General features: G+C 48.8%; 1 protein-coding gene across 1 annotated transcript in view; it reads left to right on the top strand.

Moving 5' to 3' along the window:
- The first annotated feature begins 253 nt into the window (after positions 1 to 253).
- Positions 254 to 18,228, top strand: part of Adam19 (ADAM metallopeptidase domain 19) — an 85,236-nt gene continuing 67,261 nt past the window's right edge. The window contains exons 1-3 of the mRNA XM_038326722.1: positions 254 to 358; positions 4,430 to 4,515; positions 8,369 to 8,439. Coding sequence (XP_038182650.1) covers positions 280 to 358; positions 4,430 to 4,515; positions 8,369 to 8,439 — 236 coding nt within the window. The 5' untranslated portion in view covers positions 254 to 279. The remainder of the gene's footprint in view (positions 359 to 4,429; positions 4,516 to 8,368; positions 8,440 to 18,228) is intronic.

Raw genomic sequence — 18,228 nt, 5'->3', positions numbered from 1 at the left:
GGTGCCCTTCACCTGAGTCAGGGAGACTCCCGAGGGGGCTTCACTCGCTCCTCCCACTTCGGTCCCTTCAGCCACTACCCCCTACCCCCGCGTGGCGCCTCCTCTCCTCGTTCTCCAGGCTGAGCCCGGAGGGGCTGGGGGCGGAGCGTCTGGGCTGCGGGACTAGGACTGGGAGGCTTTTAGGCCAGCGGTTGCTTGAAAAGCGCTGCCGCGGCTAGGCCCGGGGCAGGCAATGGCAGGGGTCGTGTGATCACGGACAGTGAGAGGGCCATTGCTATCATGCCCGGGCGCGCGGGCGCCGCTCGGTTCTGCTTGCTGACTGCAGCCCTCCAGCTACACTGGCCGCTGGGATGGACAAGTAAGTGGCAGCGCACAGCAGGGTCGTAGGGTGGCTGGGGTGGGTGACCTGGGGGTCTGGGAGTCGCGCTTGCAGGCCTGGAGCTCCACGACCGCTATCCCCGAGAGCTCAGCCACTCCCTGGGGCGTGAGTGCTGCCGCCACCCCCAAGCCTTGGAGCCCAGGCTTTGTTCTCATGCGGTGAGCCATGGGAGGTGGTGGATCTGTGCTCGCACTGAACAATCAAAAACCAGTGGATCCTCTCTCCATCTCCTTCCATTTTCCTACTTTGATCTTCTCTTTCTCCTTCTCTGGTTGCTCAGTCCCTCTCTCATTGCTATTTTGCGCCCGCTGCTCTCGCAACCCGAGCATCCCCAGAGGAGCACCCAAGCATCCTATACACAATCGGTGGGGGAGCCACTCCCTGGGATCCTGCTGCGGGTCAAATGCATGGCAGTGGGGTAGAAAATCAGTCTTCCAAGAGATTAGGATCGGGTGGCTTACAGGATCTCTGTCTGTACACTTCGCATCCTCCGTTGGCAGCGACCCTACTTTAAGACCATCAAAGGGTCACGCACACCCATCATACAGATCGTATGCTGAAGTTCACTATCGAGATATGTATAGTACACCCCACATTGAAGACCTCCTGACTCTGGAAATAAGGGTCCTCTTTCCACCTCATCCCACGCCAGCCTCCTCTTGGCCTCAGTTTCCCCATCTGTGAAGAAAGGGGATGGGCTCTGCGCTTCTGGTTTGGAAGCTGGAAAAATATCTGTTTTCTCACAACCGTTTTCCCAGACACGCTCCCTCCCGGGCCCCATCCCTCAGAGACTCTCCTAGGATTTTGCGGAAGAGAGGGTCCCGGAGGGGCAATGCCTGGCTTCTGTCATTCTGACCCGGGAGAGCTTAGCTTTAGTTCTGTAGCAGCTGGGGGCTGGGCTGACTCGAGAGGGGTGCTTGCTGTGCCAACCGTCAGCATTTTTAAATCAAGCTAGCGACACCGGGGTACCGACTGGGCAAGCTGCATCCCCCAGCTCCCCAGAGAGCCTGACCCAAGGGTCCGCCCCCCCCCCCCCCCCCCCCCCCCCCCCGTGCTTCAGTCTGCCTTTTTTCAAAGCTCTTATACCAAAAGGGAAACCGAGGCACAAGGCTTCACACAGGAAAGGGGGGGGGGGCGTCCTTTCGTTGGAGTTTGGGTTTCCTTGAGGAAGAGGGAGTAAGGTACTCTTAGTCTGATTTTCCTTCTAACATTAAGTATAAGGGCAAGGAAATCCCTGGATTCTGAGTCCCAGAGACCACTCAGGCGAGTGGCTGTAGACCTGGGAAGAAATAAAAATCTACGGGTAGTAAAATGACTTATGATCCCCAAATGAGCAGTTACTATTAATATTTTGCTTTCCCTCTTCTTGTCTTCCTGTGACTACATACAGATGAATTTGGAAACATACCACACACACATTTTAAAAGTACTTCCCAAATCATGACATAGTTTTCCAAAACTATGATTTTTAATGACTGTAAGTTCTACCAAGAGACCACAGAAATATAATTTCCCCAAAGTTAAACTCTTGGCTCTCATCCAAATGCAACAAAGGTTTTTTTTTTTTTTTTATTTCTCTCCCACTTATGACTTTCTCTATGAGGTGACAGAGGCGACTGTGTAAAACTGGTTAAAAATCATTAGTAGAACCCTAGAGATAAGGGAATTGATGAGGTGGAGAGTCCCGTGGTCGAGACAGAATCACGTAATTGTTGCTTATCTCTCCACTATCCTGAAGCCGCTTGTGTCCTTGTCCATCACAGGCCCACAGTTAATAATGTTAGACTTCACCGAGTACAGGCCTTCTGTCAAAAGCAAATAAAGCCAGGGATTCTCTTAGCCAAGTCGCCCATCCGTTTATTAAACAGCGCTCCAGATCTGATGCTGGAAAAGACAATACGACGTGTGTCTTGCCTTATGTCCAGGTTGTGAGTCACTCTTCACACTCTGGATTGGGCTCTCAAACTGTTCCGTGTTTGTTCAGACTTGAGATTGCATTCAGTACTTTTTATGATCCTGAGACCTTTAGACATTCTCTTAGATGCCACACCGCTCCTTTTGTTTAAGAGTCCAGACTTGTCAGTCACCACCAGGGACTCACTCTGCCTGACTGGTTCTCCCCTGGTACCTACCAAGCATGGTAGGTGGCATAGGGTTGGTAACTCAGAATGTACTGAATAAATACGTGAATGAGTCCATCCCTTCTGATTGGTATCAGTGTAAATGAAACCCATGAGCTTTCTTTTTAAGGATGTGTTTTGATTGCAGATATATCACATTAGTCATCTGAAAAGAAATTTAATCTATGGTAACCCCGCAACTCCTACCACCTTTAAAGTTTCTTCCCTGAGACAGGATGCTGTGTAGCCCTAGGCGGTCTTGGAGCTCACTATAGCCAAGGATGGCCTCTTGCTGAGATTACAGATGTGACACAATGTCCAGCACAGCCATCTGTTATATGTGGTTGATGCGATTGGACTAGAAGGGACAGAACACTGGAGTGCTCAGCTGCATCCCTGGGACTCTTTGGATTTACCTTGTTTCAGAGACTTCATTTGCTTAGGAACCAGGAAATGCTTGATTTGTAACTAGTATGGAGGTCTCCCATCCTTTTCTCTCTCTCTCTCTCTCTCCCTCCTCCCTCCCTCCCTCCCTCCTTCCTTCCTTCCTTCCTTCCTTCCTTCTTTACTTTGTCTTTCTGAAACCCTGTTTCTCTATATAACAGTCCTGGCTGTCCTGGAACTAGCTCTGTAGACCAGGCTGGCCTTGAACCCACAGAGATTCACCTGCCTCTGCCTCCAGAGTGCTGGGATTAAAGGCGTAGGCCACCATCACCCACCCGGCAAGGTTTCCCTTTTTCTTGAAGATAACTCTTCTATGGCTGAATGGGGCCTCTTTTCTTGGGAACTGGCTGGCTACCTCCAAGGGTGGCGAGGAGAAGAGAGAACTGGTATGAGAAGGTTTGGAGATTAGGAAATGAAATACAACTGCAAACTTGTCAGGAAGACAGTTAAGGTTAATGATTTGCAACTCAACGCTAATGGTTTGCAGGTTGGGGGGCCATGTCACCTTTACCTGTGGCCTTGTAAGACCTCCCAGGGAGGTGACAGTCATCTCTAAAGCTCTGTGGAGGCCAGCATGAGCTCAACCTTCTGATTATACCCAGAATCTCACCACATCATTACTCTTTAGGATGCTGTCCAAGTGGGAGCCATCGTCACCTCTCACCAGGGCTCCTGTGTGCCTCCAGCCTTGCTGCCTGCCTGCTGCTTCTGTTCTGGACTTACCTCCTCTCTCCGCCCAAAGTCATCTTTGCAAACAAAACTAATGCAGATCCTATTGCTCTTGTGTTTTAAGACATCCAGAACCTTCTGAGTCTACTTACAATAAAAATCCAGACCCTCTTCATGCCTTTGGGTCATTGTACCCCCAGCTGGCTTGCTTAGCACGTTTCTTACTGACATCCTTAGATTTACTAGCGTGTCTCCCTTCCTTGCTTGGCATATTTACCCGTGTCCTCTGACTTACTAGACTGTTTCCCCTTTCCTGCTTGTTCCTTTCCAAGGCCAAGGCCATTTCTGCATTTGCCACTCTTTGCTCTTCCCCTAGATTTTTTTGTTTCTTTGTTTTTGTTTTTGTTTTTTGTTTTTTTTGCTCAACTATCTTCCTTTGGCTCCTGAGGTCTCAATTAAATGCTACCAGTACTGACCATCCTGTTTAAAACAAGACTCCTGCCAGGTGTCCCTTTATCCCGTGACATGGTCTTATTTTTTCCCCAAGGCAGTTACCATCACCTGAGAATGTCTGCTCATTTCCTGTCTCTTGGCAAGGACACAGACCCTGTTTGCTGTCTTTATCACTTTGTCACCAAGGCACAGGAGAGCCCAGCAGGTCTCCCGACACTCCTGGGTGGGAACACTTTCCAGGGAGCAAGGATTGCCTCAGAAGTGGGCTGGAGCAGTACTTGGGTTTCGAACCATATGCCCTCTACTGAGGGTCTGAGCTGTGGAGGTCTGGAATTCTTAGGGTTGTGCTGTCTTGTGTTGGCAGATGGAAGCAAAGAAGGCGGCCCTCAGCCACAGCATGAACTCATAATACCTCAGTGGCGGACTTCAGAAAACCCCAGGAGAGGAAAGGTAAGCCTTCCAAGTAACTCTGATGGAGAAGCCAGAATGACATGGGGCCACCTAGGTGTCACCACAGCTTCTGCTTCTGTCCTAACCTTTCTCTGTGTCAGTTTGGGATATCTTAGCAGGGGCTTTCCTTTACTGTATGACAAGCGTGTAGACCATTCCCAAGCCCTTTTAGTTGGGTAACTGAAAATCCACACTAATAGTGACAGGACTGGGGTTGGAGAGATGGCTCAGCAGTTAAAAGTACTTTCTGCTGTTGTAGAGGACTGGGGTTCAGTTTCCAGTACCCACACAGTGTGTCACAACCATCTGTAACTCCAGTTCCAGGAGATCCAAAGGTGTCTGGCCTCTGAAAGTGTACCCGGCATGCACACAGTACTCAGATAGATGTATACACAGGCAACACACACACACAAAATCTTTAAAAAATACTGTCACAGATTTAGTGTAAATGTGATTTTGTCACAGATCTTGATGGACATTTTTGTTTTGTTTTGTCTTTTTGTTTTCTGAGGCAGGACCCCCCCCACCCACAGCCTAAGTTACCTTTCAACTCACTACATAGCTGAGAATGACCGCCTCCATTTCTCAAATGCTGAGATTACAGGTGTGCATGCGCCATGGTGCTCAGCTTATTTAACAAGAGGCAAGCTAGGGTGCTCGGATTAGGTTCTATATCTTTAGAAAGCCCTACGGGTTCCTCGGGCCGGGACATTAGCAAGATGAGCAAGTGCTATCAAGGCAGTTGGAGCATGGCTGCCAACCATCGGTGTTCTTGGTTCTGGTTCTGAACGCCCGAGTTAGGGGTGATGAGGCAGAGAAGGTAAAGTGATGGTTGCGTGACAGTGGTTCAGGACCTTCTGCTTTACAGATGACTTGCACTTCCTCGCTTATAAAATCAGTTTTAATAGGAATAAAGAGGAACCGACTTTTGGAAAAGTGCTGACCTCTTTCTCGGCAAAATCTTGCTACATATCCTACTCTGGTCTCTAATTTGAGACCCTCTTCCTTCGCCTTCCCAGTGCAAGGATTACAGGGATAGACTACCATGCCCGGTTTGAAGGACTGGTTTCCATGATCTATCTCTGAGGGGGTCAAATGGCCTGTAATTTATTGGGCAACAGATAGGAACAAGATTAAAGCTGGGGAAAGAAGTGTCAGGGAAGACTTGGACAATTGTGGCCTTGGAATCTGGAAAGATAAACAGATGAGAAATGCCCAGAATTCCTTAAGTTACTGCAGAGTCATACAGACATGTCCCCAGTTCACCAGCTTGGGCACAAGAAGGGGACTTACAGAGAAATTTCAGGACAATAAAAGAAGGGAACATTTTATCCTGAAAGCAAAGGGGGAGGGAAATGTATGAACTAAAGTAGGAAAGGCTGAAAATAGCCTCAGGAGAAGTTAGACAAATTAATAGATGACCATCCTCAGGCAGATTGTTCTTATTAAATTTAAGGTTTTGGATATTTTATCCATCACCATTATTGCCAAAGAATGGATATGATGCTTTTTATAGAGGCTCCTTTGTTCCCTCCAGATGTTGGATGCTGGGCATCCTCAGGAAGGGCCTGAGAAACAAAGTGGAGGACCAGATCCTGTCTTTGTTCCCAGCCATTGTCTGCCCAGAGCGTGGCTCATTGTATTCTGCAGGGATACTCAGCCCAGTGCCTGGCACCATAAATATTTGTTGAATGCGGGAGAGAGGGGAGAGAGAAGAGAAGAAAGAGTGTGGGTTGATTCACTGATTCTTACTTACATGTGGATAATTCACTGATTTATTAGTCATTCCTGACACGCTGACTGTGTATGGGCTCTGATACAGATGTTTCAGGATGATTCATATACACAGGATAAGCTTCTCGGATGGCGTGGAGATGGAAGTCTGTTTAATTTCACCCTATACAGAAAGGACTTTGGGTCCTTCTTTCAGGGAAGTGCAAACAGCGGGCACCTTCACATACTTGCCAGGAGGCATGATGCTGTCCCTTCTTTAGGCACTATTGGTGTTCCAGGAGGAAAGCCGTCTATAGTAGGGTTGGAAGGGAAGCTTCACAGAAATGCAATTTCATTGTTTTGCTTGAACTGTTCCCAGGAAACAGAGAACATCTGATTTTAAGCCTGTCTGAGCACCCTCCAGGAACAGAAGTATTTTTGGATTACCTACACAAAAATAAATACGAGCCCTCATGTGGCAGGCTGCGTCTCTGTGTGGGGCACATGGTATCACTTGCACTGTGCCAACCTTCTGTTTCTGTGTGGGCTGTCACATGGGTGCCTGCCCTTTGGGTAAGGATTTGCTGGAGTTCTCTTGTGGACTCAAATGCCCACTGGGGCTGTGTGTCCTTGATCCTCCCTGTGACAGGGTAGGGCACACCAGAAGTCCCTAGGGCAAAATCACGTAAGGGCGGCAATCACAGCAGGCACTGGCTTTGTGCTGAGTCAGCGCCTCAGGCGTGGAGCCTGGACAGGAGTGAAAGGACCTGGGTACCCATCTGTCTCCCCTGCATCCTGGCCTCCAAAGCCTTCTGAAGATGAGGCAACAGGGTGAAGTAGGCATTGCACGAGGTACTCGATCATCAGAGGTCTTGGTGAGCTCAAAGTCCAATGCCCAGATCCCAACAGGGAATGAGAGGAGCAGGAATTAAGAAAGGGAATGAGGCTGGGCTGTGGGTGTGGCTCAGTCTGTAGTTCGAAGTCCTGGGTTTCATCTCCAGCAAATGCACACACCACACATGCACACATGCGCGCAGGCACACACTCGTGCATATGGCACACACATACACAGCAAAAAAAAAATTTAAAAAATGCAAGTAGTAAGTCTCATGGTTCCTTTCAAAGACAGTCTTATATTGCTGAGTTAGTTTACACATTTAAAAACGTTTGGTTCATGCTGTCAAATCACTTTTCAGATAGTTGGTTTCAGTGCACATTCTCGGGCATAGGATCTGAGAGTGTCCATTGTGATGTCCATTGTGATTTACATTTTAATTTTGTTTAAGGTATCCTATTTTTTTTAATGTTGTTCTTTTTTTGGGGAGAGGGGGATTTTACCCATGTACCCGTGATCTTCAACATAGTCTTCATGCTTGCTGGCCATTTGTATGTCTTAGGTGATCTGTACTGGGTGTATGGTATGTCTGGCCATTGGCAAATTGCTGCTGTTTATTTAAAATGCATTTATTCTGTACTTATAAAAGCCTAATTTGTGCTACTCTTTGTTGGCACCCCTGAGATGATTGGAGTTTTCAAATTGTGGGCTCACATAAAATAAAACAAAATATGAAAGAATTTTCCTTTAGAAGACCCCTCAGTATTTTTTTTTTAAGATGATAGCTAATATGATATTGAGAGCTTCTTTTGAACTAGGCACCATGATACATTCTTTACATTCATTTTCTCATCCGGTCCTTAAGGATCCTTGTAACGTTGGTTACTAACACCCCAGGTGAGGAAAGAGGAGACAGAGAAGTAGGGAGGCTTGGGTGACATGTCCAGGTTCACAGGAGCACAGATGTCAGCCTACGCATCAACCCTGGGTCTGACCCTCCAGGTAATTTACTTCTGAGGATCAGGTCTCCCTGTGGGAGCCTTCACCAGACTGCACATGCACCTGCTCAGCCTTGAACCTCAGCTTGAGTTTCTCTCCTTTGCTTCTTAGGGGAAAGCAGATGGGGGAAGATCTGAGTTGTTTGGGGACTGAGGTCACTTCAAGCTTAGGCTGGAAAGGCTAATGACCTTTCCTCGCGGGCTTCCGGAGGATCCCGGGGCTGGCGCGGAGTCAGATCTGGTGCTGGGCCCTGGGAGCCTCGGTCCCTGCTTCCAGGAACTGACATCCTTTCATTGTTGTTTTTAGCATCCACTCACAGCGGAGCTCAGGGTCACGGCTGAAGGGCAAGAACTGATCCTGGACCTGGAGAAGAACGAGTAAGTGAATGGCTCCCTTCTTTTGTCACTCGCCTTCAGTGCCAGTCTGATGCAGGTGTCACAGATGGGAAGGAAGAAGTTTAGTGGCCTGGTCCCCAAGCTCTCCGTCCTTGGTCCCTTTGCGGGGCATCGTGCCAAGACACAGCTTTCCCTTGGTCTCTTGGTCGCTGGGAGATTGCTGGGCTGCTTCACATCCTGCTTGGATTTCCTTAGGCTGTGTTTCCGGTGCTTCTTGGAGTTCACTGCAGGCGTGTGTGTGTGTGTGTGTGTGTGTGTGTGTGTGTGGTTAAGGGCGGGAAGGGACTGGAAGCAGCTGCTGTCCTTGCTCCAGCCAGGACAAGGCAGGAAGTGAAGGCGATTAGAGGAAGACGGGGAGAAGCAGCAGGCTGGGCAGGGATTTGGCACCTCTGACCCCGATTCTTTCATCTACCCAAGATTCTGCTGAGAAGTGCAGTGCCCAAAGCCTCCTGCCTTCCACGGGTCCAGCTTTTCCCTAACCTCATTCATGCAGGGCGGCGGCCTGGTTCAGAAAAATCTCCACATTGATTTGCCTTCCGGCATAACCGTCTCGATTCACGGATGAGGGGGATGAATGGCCGACGCTGCCTGGCTGTGTCCATCAATTGATTGCCCATTCTTCCCTCAACCCCAGTCCACCTGGCCTCCTAGAGCTCTCCGTACTTGGCCAGGGACTCCAAGGGCCTTGATAGATTTCCCCACCAATGGTCCCGCTTTCCTCGTCCACACAGACGCTGGAGATAAGGATGCTTGGCTTGGAGAGCTGCCCGCCTGCTCTTGGCAGCCTCCGAGACACCCTGGAAGCTGATGAGTAATGGAAGTCTTGCTGCCAAGAAAGGGCCAGAGCAAGGCCTTCCCCATCCTAAAGGGTGGGAATGGCTGCTTGGCCTGGGTAGAAAGGGAGAAGAAGGGATTACTCCAAATTTGGGCTCTTTGGACACTGACAGAAAAGGATCAGGGGAGTCCCCAGTGTGGTGAAAGGGTAACTCACTGGTGCAGGGACAGGGGGCTGTGACACTGCTCTTGGGGAGAGGTGAGGAAACATTTGCTTACCAGTGGCAGACCAAAATAAGGATGCCGGCAAAATCCAACTCTGCGAACCAGTAATTTTTACTGGGGGTAATTACTTACAGTAACAGGGGTGAGGGGTTTCCTCCAGGCACAGACGTGACTCAAACATGGCCTGCCCAACATGGGTAGCCGCTCATGAGAGCTGGAAGTCTGGAATTCATTGCATGCTGCTTGCAAGCAGCTCACTCAGATGCTCTGAACCGCGTCCAGATGGCTAGGCGGGGCTGAGCCTTGGGAGGGAGCTAGTCCCTGCTGCTTATATACAGTTGAGGAGGGAGGGACCTAGCGATTCTGGTCAGTTTCAGGGACTTCCTGGAAGCCTCTAGTTGTTTACTTCTTCAGTTTAACGAACTTCCCAGCAGAATGGGATGTTTTCACCCCCTCTAGAGCAGGGGTTCTCAACCCTCCCAGTGCTGCTACCCTATAATACAGTTCCTCATGTTGGGGTGACCCCAACCATACAATTATTTCATCGCTGCTTCATAACTGTAATTTTGCTACTGTTCAGAATCATCATACAAATATCTGACATGTGGGGTATCTGATCTGTGACCCATCCCAAAAGAGGTCATGACCTACAGGTTGAGAACCACTACTCTAGAGCAAGCACCCTATGTCTTAAAGAAATGGAGTTTATCACGGAGGAAATGGCTACATAACACAGGGCTCGCTCTGTCCCCCTCTTCCCTCTGTCTCTGGGACACTGGCTTTCAGTACACTGAGAAGATGACGCTCCAACATAACCGCCATGTTGGCTCCTTTGCCCCAGAGCCAAATCGGCGTTCTTCTGGCTTGCCAGAATGTTTCTTTCATTCTTCTCCCTGGGATAGGCCTGGGTTCCTAGAGTGGGAAGTGCCTTCTTTTTCAGGGCTTCTCTTTGAATTTGACGCTGTGATCTCAAAAAAAGGTCCAGGGCAGGCTCGCTTATGCTGGGTCTCTCTGGAGGATCTGCTTTGGTTCCTCACTGGCTTTGTTCCTGTGTCTGTGTGGTTTACCCCGCATGGAACTTACCCTTAACTTACCCTTAACCTTCCTCCAGCTAGTTGAACTGATGATGCGGTCAGGAGCAGATCCCTAGCTGGATCAGCCAAGGAAGGGCCGGGGAGATCCTCAGTCCTTGTTCTTTCCTTCTGTGTTGGGACTTCTGCAAAAGATCTCAAGAAGTTAGGCCAGGAAGACGTCTTAGAGGCCACAGAACGCTGCTGTCTCGTGAGCAGGTACAGAAACCTCAGCCCGGAAAGGGACAGGCGCTTGCCTAAAGTCTCTCAGCAAGTGTGTGACGAGGCTGAGAGGAAATCTGTTGTGTTGCTGGCTTGGATCTGAAGTTGTGACATGTGACTCAGGGCCAGCTGCTGAGACGGAGACGAGGGTAGTAATGGCCACCTCGTGGTTGTGAGGGATGGATGATGTGAGCATATGGAATATCAGGTATGATGTTTTTTTTTTAAAAAAATCTTCTTTTTAATTTAAGTGCGCGCGCGTGCAAGTCAGCGGTCAGGGGATTGATTACCTCAGGTGTCACTCCTCAGGAACGCTGCCTACCTCATTTTGACACAAGATCTCTCATTGGCCTGGAGTTCACTCCAGTCTGGCTAGCCAAAGAGTCCCAGGGATCTGCCTATATCTCTAGGATTACAAGGACCTGTTTCCAGGCCTGGCTTTTTAATGTGGCCTCTAGGATTGGGCTCCGGGAGGCAAAGTTTTACTGAGCAGGCCCCTGTTGTGGCTTTTAATACCCTTACTGAAGCGCTGGGGATTTCTCACAGGTGTGCCCTGCTGTATGGGCCTGGCCAGCAACTCCCAGGGAGGCCTGCGGGTCTAGATACGGTTCCTGGCCCCAGTGAGTTCTGGAGGCTGGAGACTTGACCAGGATGGAAGCAGCAGAGCCAAGGCCTGTGACCTCACCAGGTGTCCCTGGGGAAGGACTTCCTGCTATTTTCATCCAAATGGGGCTTTTTGTTTGTGCACACGTGTTACTGAGCTGAATGGACTCCAACTGCACACAACTTCCTGGTGCGTTTATTTCCCCAAGCCATCCCATTCACAGTGCCTGCCAGCCTAGATTCAAAACAGCTCTGCAGCGAGGAGGTTTTTTTTTTTTTTTTTTGAGTTTTCAAGTTACTATGTTAACAGTTCCTTCTTGCAGTGGCATCTAGGGAATCTAGGCCCTGTGCTCAGGAACTTGGTAGATTCCTTTGCTCTTCCAACCTGTTGTCGTCTGTGATGTTCCATGAAACGTGTAGGTGCTGGGGGATGGAACTGCGGGGGGGGGGGGGGGGGGGGGAGAGGAAGAGTTCTACCAGCGTAGCGGGAGGGAAATCGGCAAGTGAACAGTTAGTGTACAGTGTATCCGATGGGAAGAACCATATACAGGAAGCAAAACACTGGGGGCTCAGGAAGAGCAGGGGGTGGGAGGGAGCAGATGTTGATAAACAGTATTCAGCAATGACCTCGGGGAATTGGAGTGGCGACCTGAAGGAGGGAATCAGGAGCCGGTTTTCAGGAGGGAATAGTCAAGTTCAGAGGTCCTGGAGATGGTGACGGTTTCAGCATCACCACACGTTGGATGCTTTGGCCTCCCAGGAGCCATGGGCAAGGGTTTCTGGGATAATGGGGGGGGGGGAGAATATTGAAATTTGTTTTTCATCACTCTGAGGTGTCTGGCTTCTTCCCATCAAATCAAAGTCCTGCTGCTAATGCACAGCCCGAAATAGCAATGAGCAGGCCTTTAATGGAATTCACACATGGAGAGATCATTGCCAAGAATGGTGAGGACGGAGGAGCAGGGGGAGGGGCCGGGATATAGGACGTGGCAGACTGAACTTCAGCAGAGTCAGCAGCCTGGGCAGTATTTTCTCCACTTTGAAGCAGCTCAGGATAATAAATCGGTGCCCTCCCCATGACTGGTCACAGCGCCCTTTCTGCGCAGCACAGCCAAAAAATAAATAAATAAATAAAAAATAAAAAAATGACCGTTCTGAGAAAATGAGCACATGGTTTCGCGTTGGGTCTTGCATTCAGATCCTGGCTCTACCACTTAACAACTATGCGGTGTCTCTAAGCCTCGGTCCCTTCACCCAGTCCTCTAATCACTGCCCTGTCTCACAGAGCCACGAGGAGGCTGGGGTGCTGTGGTGGGCATAAAGGACCTAATTCGGTGTCTAGCTTGTATTGCACACTCAGTAAAGGACAGCTGTTATTATTTCTTGCTCCACTGTTTGCAAATGGCACAACTGGGACATGCTCATTGTAAAACACACAGCGGTGCCAAGTCAGTAAAGTGGTGAAGGCCTCCTGCTCACAAGGAGAGCTCACTGCTGCCTGGTGGGGATTTTCTAGACCCTTCCTGTGTCTATGAGAACATGGATCCTGTTATGGGCAGTCGCAGGGAAGTGGATACACAGACCCCTGGGGGAGAAAAAAATTTTAAAAGAATATTTATTTTGCTTGTATGTTCATGGGTGTTTTGCCTGCATGTATGCGTGAGCACCGCGTGTATGCATAGTATCCTCGGTGGTGTCCGATTCCCTGGAAGGGAGTTAGAGACAGTTGTGAGCTGCCATGTGGGTGCTAGGATTCGAACCTGGGTCCTCTGGAAGAGCAGCCAGTGGTTTTAACCTCTGAGCCATATTTCCAGCCCTGAGAAAAGAGATTTTACCCTAGAAACAGTTCTTTTTTTACAGTTAACATTTTTCTATACACCCGACTGCCATGAAAACTATGCTATTCTGTATCGGGAAAGCATTGCGATGTTATTTACGATATCTAATATTTACACATCTAAACTAAAATATCTAATATTTACACGCTGCATAATTGGGGAACGTTGCATAGTTGTTGGCAGACAGTCACTTGTGACGCACACATTTACTCGGGGGAATGATGTGGAGTTGGCGGACATACCTGCCCGCCCTCCGCAGCCTCAGCTTTCTCTTGTATAAAATGGGATTTTTATCTGAGTCGGGCTTCAAGAGTCTTCTTGTATTACCTATTTAAAGGGCACTGTGAACATGGACATAGGAAGTTCCTGCTTCAAGAGGCCCCCCTGCCCCCCACAGAGGGCAGCAGGATGATGAGAAGCCACGCCTCTAACCATATCCTTGAAGTTGGGGTGAACTGTTAGCTTAGGACTCACCCGTTCAAGCAGCAGAAAGAGCAGGAGGGCAATTACAGGGTAGAAATTACAGCTGCTGCTCACAGCCTGTAATTTGGTGGCATGCATCCATATATTTTTCTCTGTGACTTACCCCCTGTTCAAAGACAGCCATTAACCCAGGGACTGTGTTTGGCAAAGCTCATGAGCCACACAATTACATGGATTCCTAGGAAACACACTTCTCTAGGGAGCTGTGGGCCCTCTTCCCTCTTGGTTGCTTTTTCTAAGAGAGGGTCCACTGACCTGTTCACCCCAAGACCGAGTGAGCTCGGGGGCAAAATCATTGTATTACAAGGCCACCTTCAAGAAGAGCAAGTGAGAGCCGGGCGGTGGTGGCGCACACCTTTAATCCCAGCACAGGCAGAGGCAGGCGGATCTCTGAGTTTGAGGCCAGCCTGGTCTACAAGAGCTAGTTCCAGGACAGGCTCTAAAAACTCCAGGGAAACCCTGTCTCGAAAAACAAAAAACAAAAAACAAAAAAAAAAAAAAAAAAAAAGAAGAGCAAGTGAGGATTGGGTAGTGCTGGCCTAGTGTGCCTGAGGCCCCGAATTCCATTTCTAGCAGGATATAGATTGGCCAAGGTGGTGCACACCTGTAATCCCAACACACCAGAGGTGAAGGAGGGCAGGTCAGCAGTTCAAGGTCGTCCTTGACTACACTGAGTTTGAGGCTCTCTGAGCTAAAGGAGACCCTGTCTCAAAAACAAACAAAAGAAGCAAATGAGAAACTTTTTGCCAGCCCAGGAGGACCTGTGGCCTTGATCTTACCTCCACTAGTTCCCCGAGTGTACTTGAGTGTACTTTAGAACTCTCCTCTGTTGAGTATACCCTCCCACCTTGAGTTCAAACCATAGGGACACTTAGATTTGGTCTCAAGAAGGGCGTGGAAGTTGGGCAGTGGTGGCATAAACCTTTAATCCCAGTTCTTGGGAGGCATGAATCTCTGAGAGTTTGAGGCCAGTCTGGGCTACAGAGCTAGTTCCAGGACAGCCAGTGCTACATAGTAAAAGCCTGTTGCAAAAAAAAAAAAAAAAAAACCAACACAACACAACACAGCAACAACAACGAACAAAGAGCGAAATCCTTTGATCCCAAGGGTACAAGGCTCATCAAAAACAGAAGATATTTGTGTTGTTCTGTGCTGTCATTATTAATGGAGAACTTGGGCACTTAGAGCTTTGGGAGTTTAAATACCCTTAAATACCCCCACAGCTTTGCACGGGTGAGAGTTTTAGGGGCCTTAATATCCATTGTGACTTTTGACAATACGTTTTCTTCACAGTTCAGATATCAGAGGGAAGGAGATTAACTTTGTTGTCCTGAAACTTTAGAGTCGACCTAGAAAATGAAGTCATTCGACATTGTTCTGTTTTCCTGTTTCTTTTCTTCCTTCCTTCCTGTCTATTTTTTTTTTTAAAAAGGCTGAGTCTTACTCGATAACCAGGATGTCACTAAACTCATGGCAATCCTCTGGCCTCCACTTCCCGAGAAATGATATTGCAAGCGTGAGCCTCCGCCACACCAGCTAACAGCCATTTGTTACCAGTTTTCTCATTGTCTTCCTTTCCCCTGGCTCTGGTTGGATGGTATAAAGAAACAGGAGTGGCCAGTCATCAGGCAGAGGGCTTTCGTCAACAGACAACTCTCTCATTCCCACAATTTTCTTACATGGAGTTCTCGTAGAAATATTCAGCTAATTCAAACAAGAGCCGAGCATAGTGCTCCTGCCAGTGTGCTCCATCCCAGTGTCTTCTCATACCAGAGACAGACTTTGAATCTGACACAGGGTAAAGGACACATCTCTTTGGCCCTCTCTGGTCAGAAATTTCATTGGTTGTTGGCAAAATTCAATCCTGGGTCAATGAGATGCTGGGAAAGGTTTAGCTGGTATCCCAGTGCCCATAGCAGAGTGGGCTTTGCCAGGTTGCATTTGAATGAATTACAGACATATGGATTACATTTCACTTAAAATACACATGGCCCAAGAAATTAAAGGATCTCCCACTTTAACCAAGTATTTGGCAGATCTCAAGTATTCAAAATGTTTTCGCAAAGCCTGCATGCAGCTGGGCTCCCGGTTCCCTGCAGTTAATCCTGTGAGACTTGGTGCCAAGGAAGCAGCTGGATGGATGGGTGGGGAGGATAGAATTTGATGAGAGCTGCCTGTGGGTATCTGAGAATTTTTGCAGAGATTTTTTTTGGGGTGGAAAATACGAAGAATAGAACCAGTCTGACTCCATCCAAGAAAATGAATGAATGCGTGAGTGCATAAGAATTCTGAGTGCTGGGTTAGGTGCCTTGCCCTGAAACGACCTGGAAGTTCTGGGATGTAGTTTCCCACTGCAGCTCGCAGACAGATTTGTTTTGCTTTACAGTTCCAATGTTGTGCAGAACAAGTGGAGAATGTCTGATAGAATGTCTGTGCATGTCAGAGTCTCAACTACACTGTGCACAAGCTGGCTGTGTAATCATCACGGACTCGAAGCTTATGTCTCTTTCAAGCCCATGTATTGAAATCCTAACCCCTTAAGGTGAGGTGTTAGGTAGGCATTAGGTAGGCGTGGTTTTGTGAGGTGATTGGGCCAGACAGTCTCTGCATTCATAACTTGGGTCAGGTGGCCTTCTAAGGGTCCCCAGGGAGCTAGAATGCTTGTGTGTATGTGTGTGTGTGTGTGTGTTTGTGTGTATGTGTGTGTGCGTGTGTGTGTGTGTTTGTGTGTATGTGTGTGTATGTGTGTGTGTGTGCGTGTATGTGTGTGTGTGTGTGTGTGTTTGTGTGTATGTGTGTGTGTTTGTGTGTATGTGTGTGTATGTGTGTGTGTGTTGCTGGGAATTGAACTCAGCCTCTCATGCCAGGCGCTCTCTCTCTCTCTCTCTCTCTCTCTCTCTCTCTCTCTCTCTCTCTCTGTGTGTGTGTGTGTGTGTGTGTGTGTGGGCGTCCGTGCCTGTGTCTAGCGCTTCCTCCTAGAACATACTTTCTGAGAATCCTGATGATGCAAAGCATTACCAGTGAGAAACTGACAAGAGCAAAACATCTTGAGAAAGCCGTGTGGTTGTTGCTTATCAGTCTTGCCTAAGTTCCGTGACAGCCTCTCTGCTGGAGAATGGAGGGATGAAGATCGCTAGGAGTAATCACCAGTGTTGCAGATGCCTGCATAAGAGGCCCCGTCTGCAGCCTTTACATAGCTGCTCAATGCCGCCGCCACAGTCACTGCATGAATATAGGGACCTGTGTTAGTCTGTTTGCGGAAGGGGTTCCTGAAATAGTCTAAATTTTTCAAGGTCACCTGGGTGAGAGGTAAAGAGGTAGATGTGAGCCTGTCCATCAGTCAGTCTGTGGGTCTTCCTAACGGCCTGCTCACCTGCCTGTCTTCCTCTTTGTGTGTAGAGATACACCATTGTGCACAATCATGTGGTAAGTGTAGAATCCATAGGTCAGTCACGTGTGTCATTCCTCTGGACATCATGGGCTGTTTTTTGTTTGTTTTGTTTTGTGTTTCTGAGGCTAGGCCTGTGTTCTGAAGCTCACCAAGTAGGCCAGGCTGGCCAGAGAGCCCCAGGATTCCACCTGCCTCTACTTCCCCAGCACTGGGATTGCAAACTTGTGCCCCTGCCCCCATGTGTGGCTGTTAAAAACATGGTTTCCGAGGACTGAACTCGGGTCTTCATGCTTGTCCAGCAAGCTCTTGACTGGTTAAACTGCCACCTGCATCCTATGATCCAAACCTCTTAACCAAGGAATTATTTTGCCTTCCCTGGCCCGGTGTGCTTTGAACTCTTCTTGGTGAATATGAGCACACCACTTCTACCGTGTCTTTCCACTTTCCTTCTGTGTCAGTTACTGTTCCATTGCTGTGATAAAACACCATGACAGAGGCAACCTTTAAAAAGAGGCATTTAAAGCTAGGCGGTGGCGGCACGCGCCTTTAATCCCAGCACTCGGGAGGCAGAGACAGGCGGATCTCTGTGAGTATGAGGCCAGCCTGGTTCACTAGAGCTAATTCCAGGACAGGCCCCAAAGCTACAGAGAAACCCTGTCTCAAAAAACCAAAACGAGAGAGAGAGAGAGAGAGAGAGAGAGAGAGAGAGAGAGAGAGAGGGAGAGATATTTAATTGGAAGCTTGCTTACGACTTCCAAGGGTTAGTCCATCATGGCGGGCATTTGACTTGGCAGCTGGGCAGGTAATGCATTGGAGCAGTAGCTGACAATTCTCATCTGCTCCCCAGGCAGCTAGCCGAGAGTGAGCCAGGGCAACACAGGGCCTGGTGTGGGCTTTTGAAACCTCAAAGCCCACCCCAGTGACACTTCTTCCAACAAGGCCACATTTCCTAATCCTTCCCCAATGTGAGCCTATGGAGACCATTCCCATTCCACACGCCATGCCTTCTGTCTTCTCAAACCCCGATTAGAATCAGAATGCCAGTGTAAGGGACTGGGAGTAGTAATACAGGCTAGCATGGGCCAGAGCCTGGCTCCTTCTTGTCTCTGTAGGTGTGTGATGGCTGGTGTCACCTTGACTGAGCCTAGAATGGCCTAAGAGACAG

Source organism: Arvicola amphibius, chromosome 4, assembly GCF_903992535.2.
Source record: "Arvicola amphibius chromosome 4, mArvAmp1.2, whole genome shotgun sequence".
In the NCBI taxonomy this organism is placed as follows: Eukaryota; Metazoa; Chordata; class Mammalia; order Rodentia; family Cricetidae; genus Arvicola; species Arvicola amphibius.
Note: the sequence above shows the minus strand (reverse complement) of the source record. Positions and strands in the feature narration are given on the sequence as shown.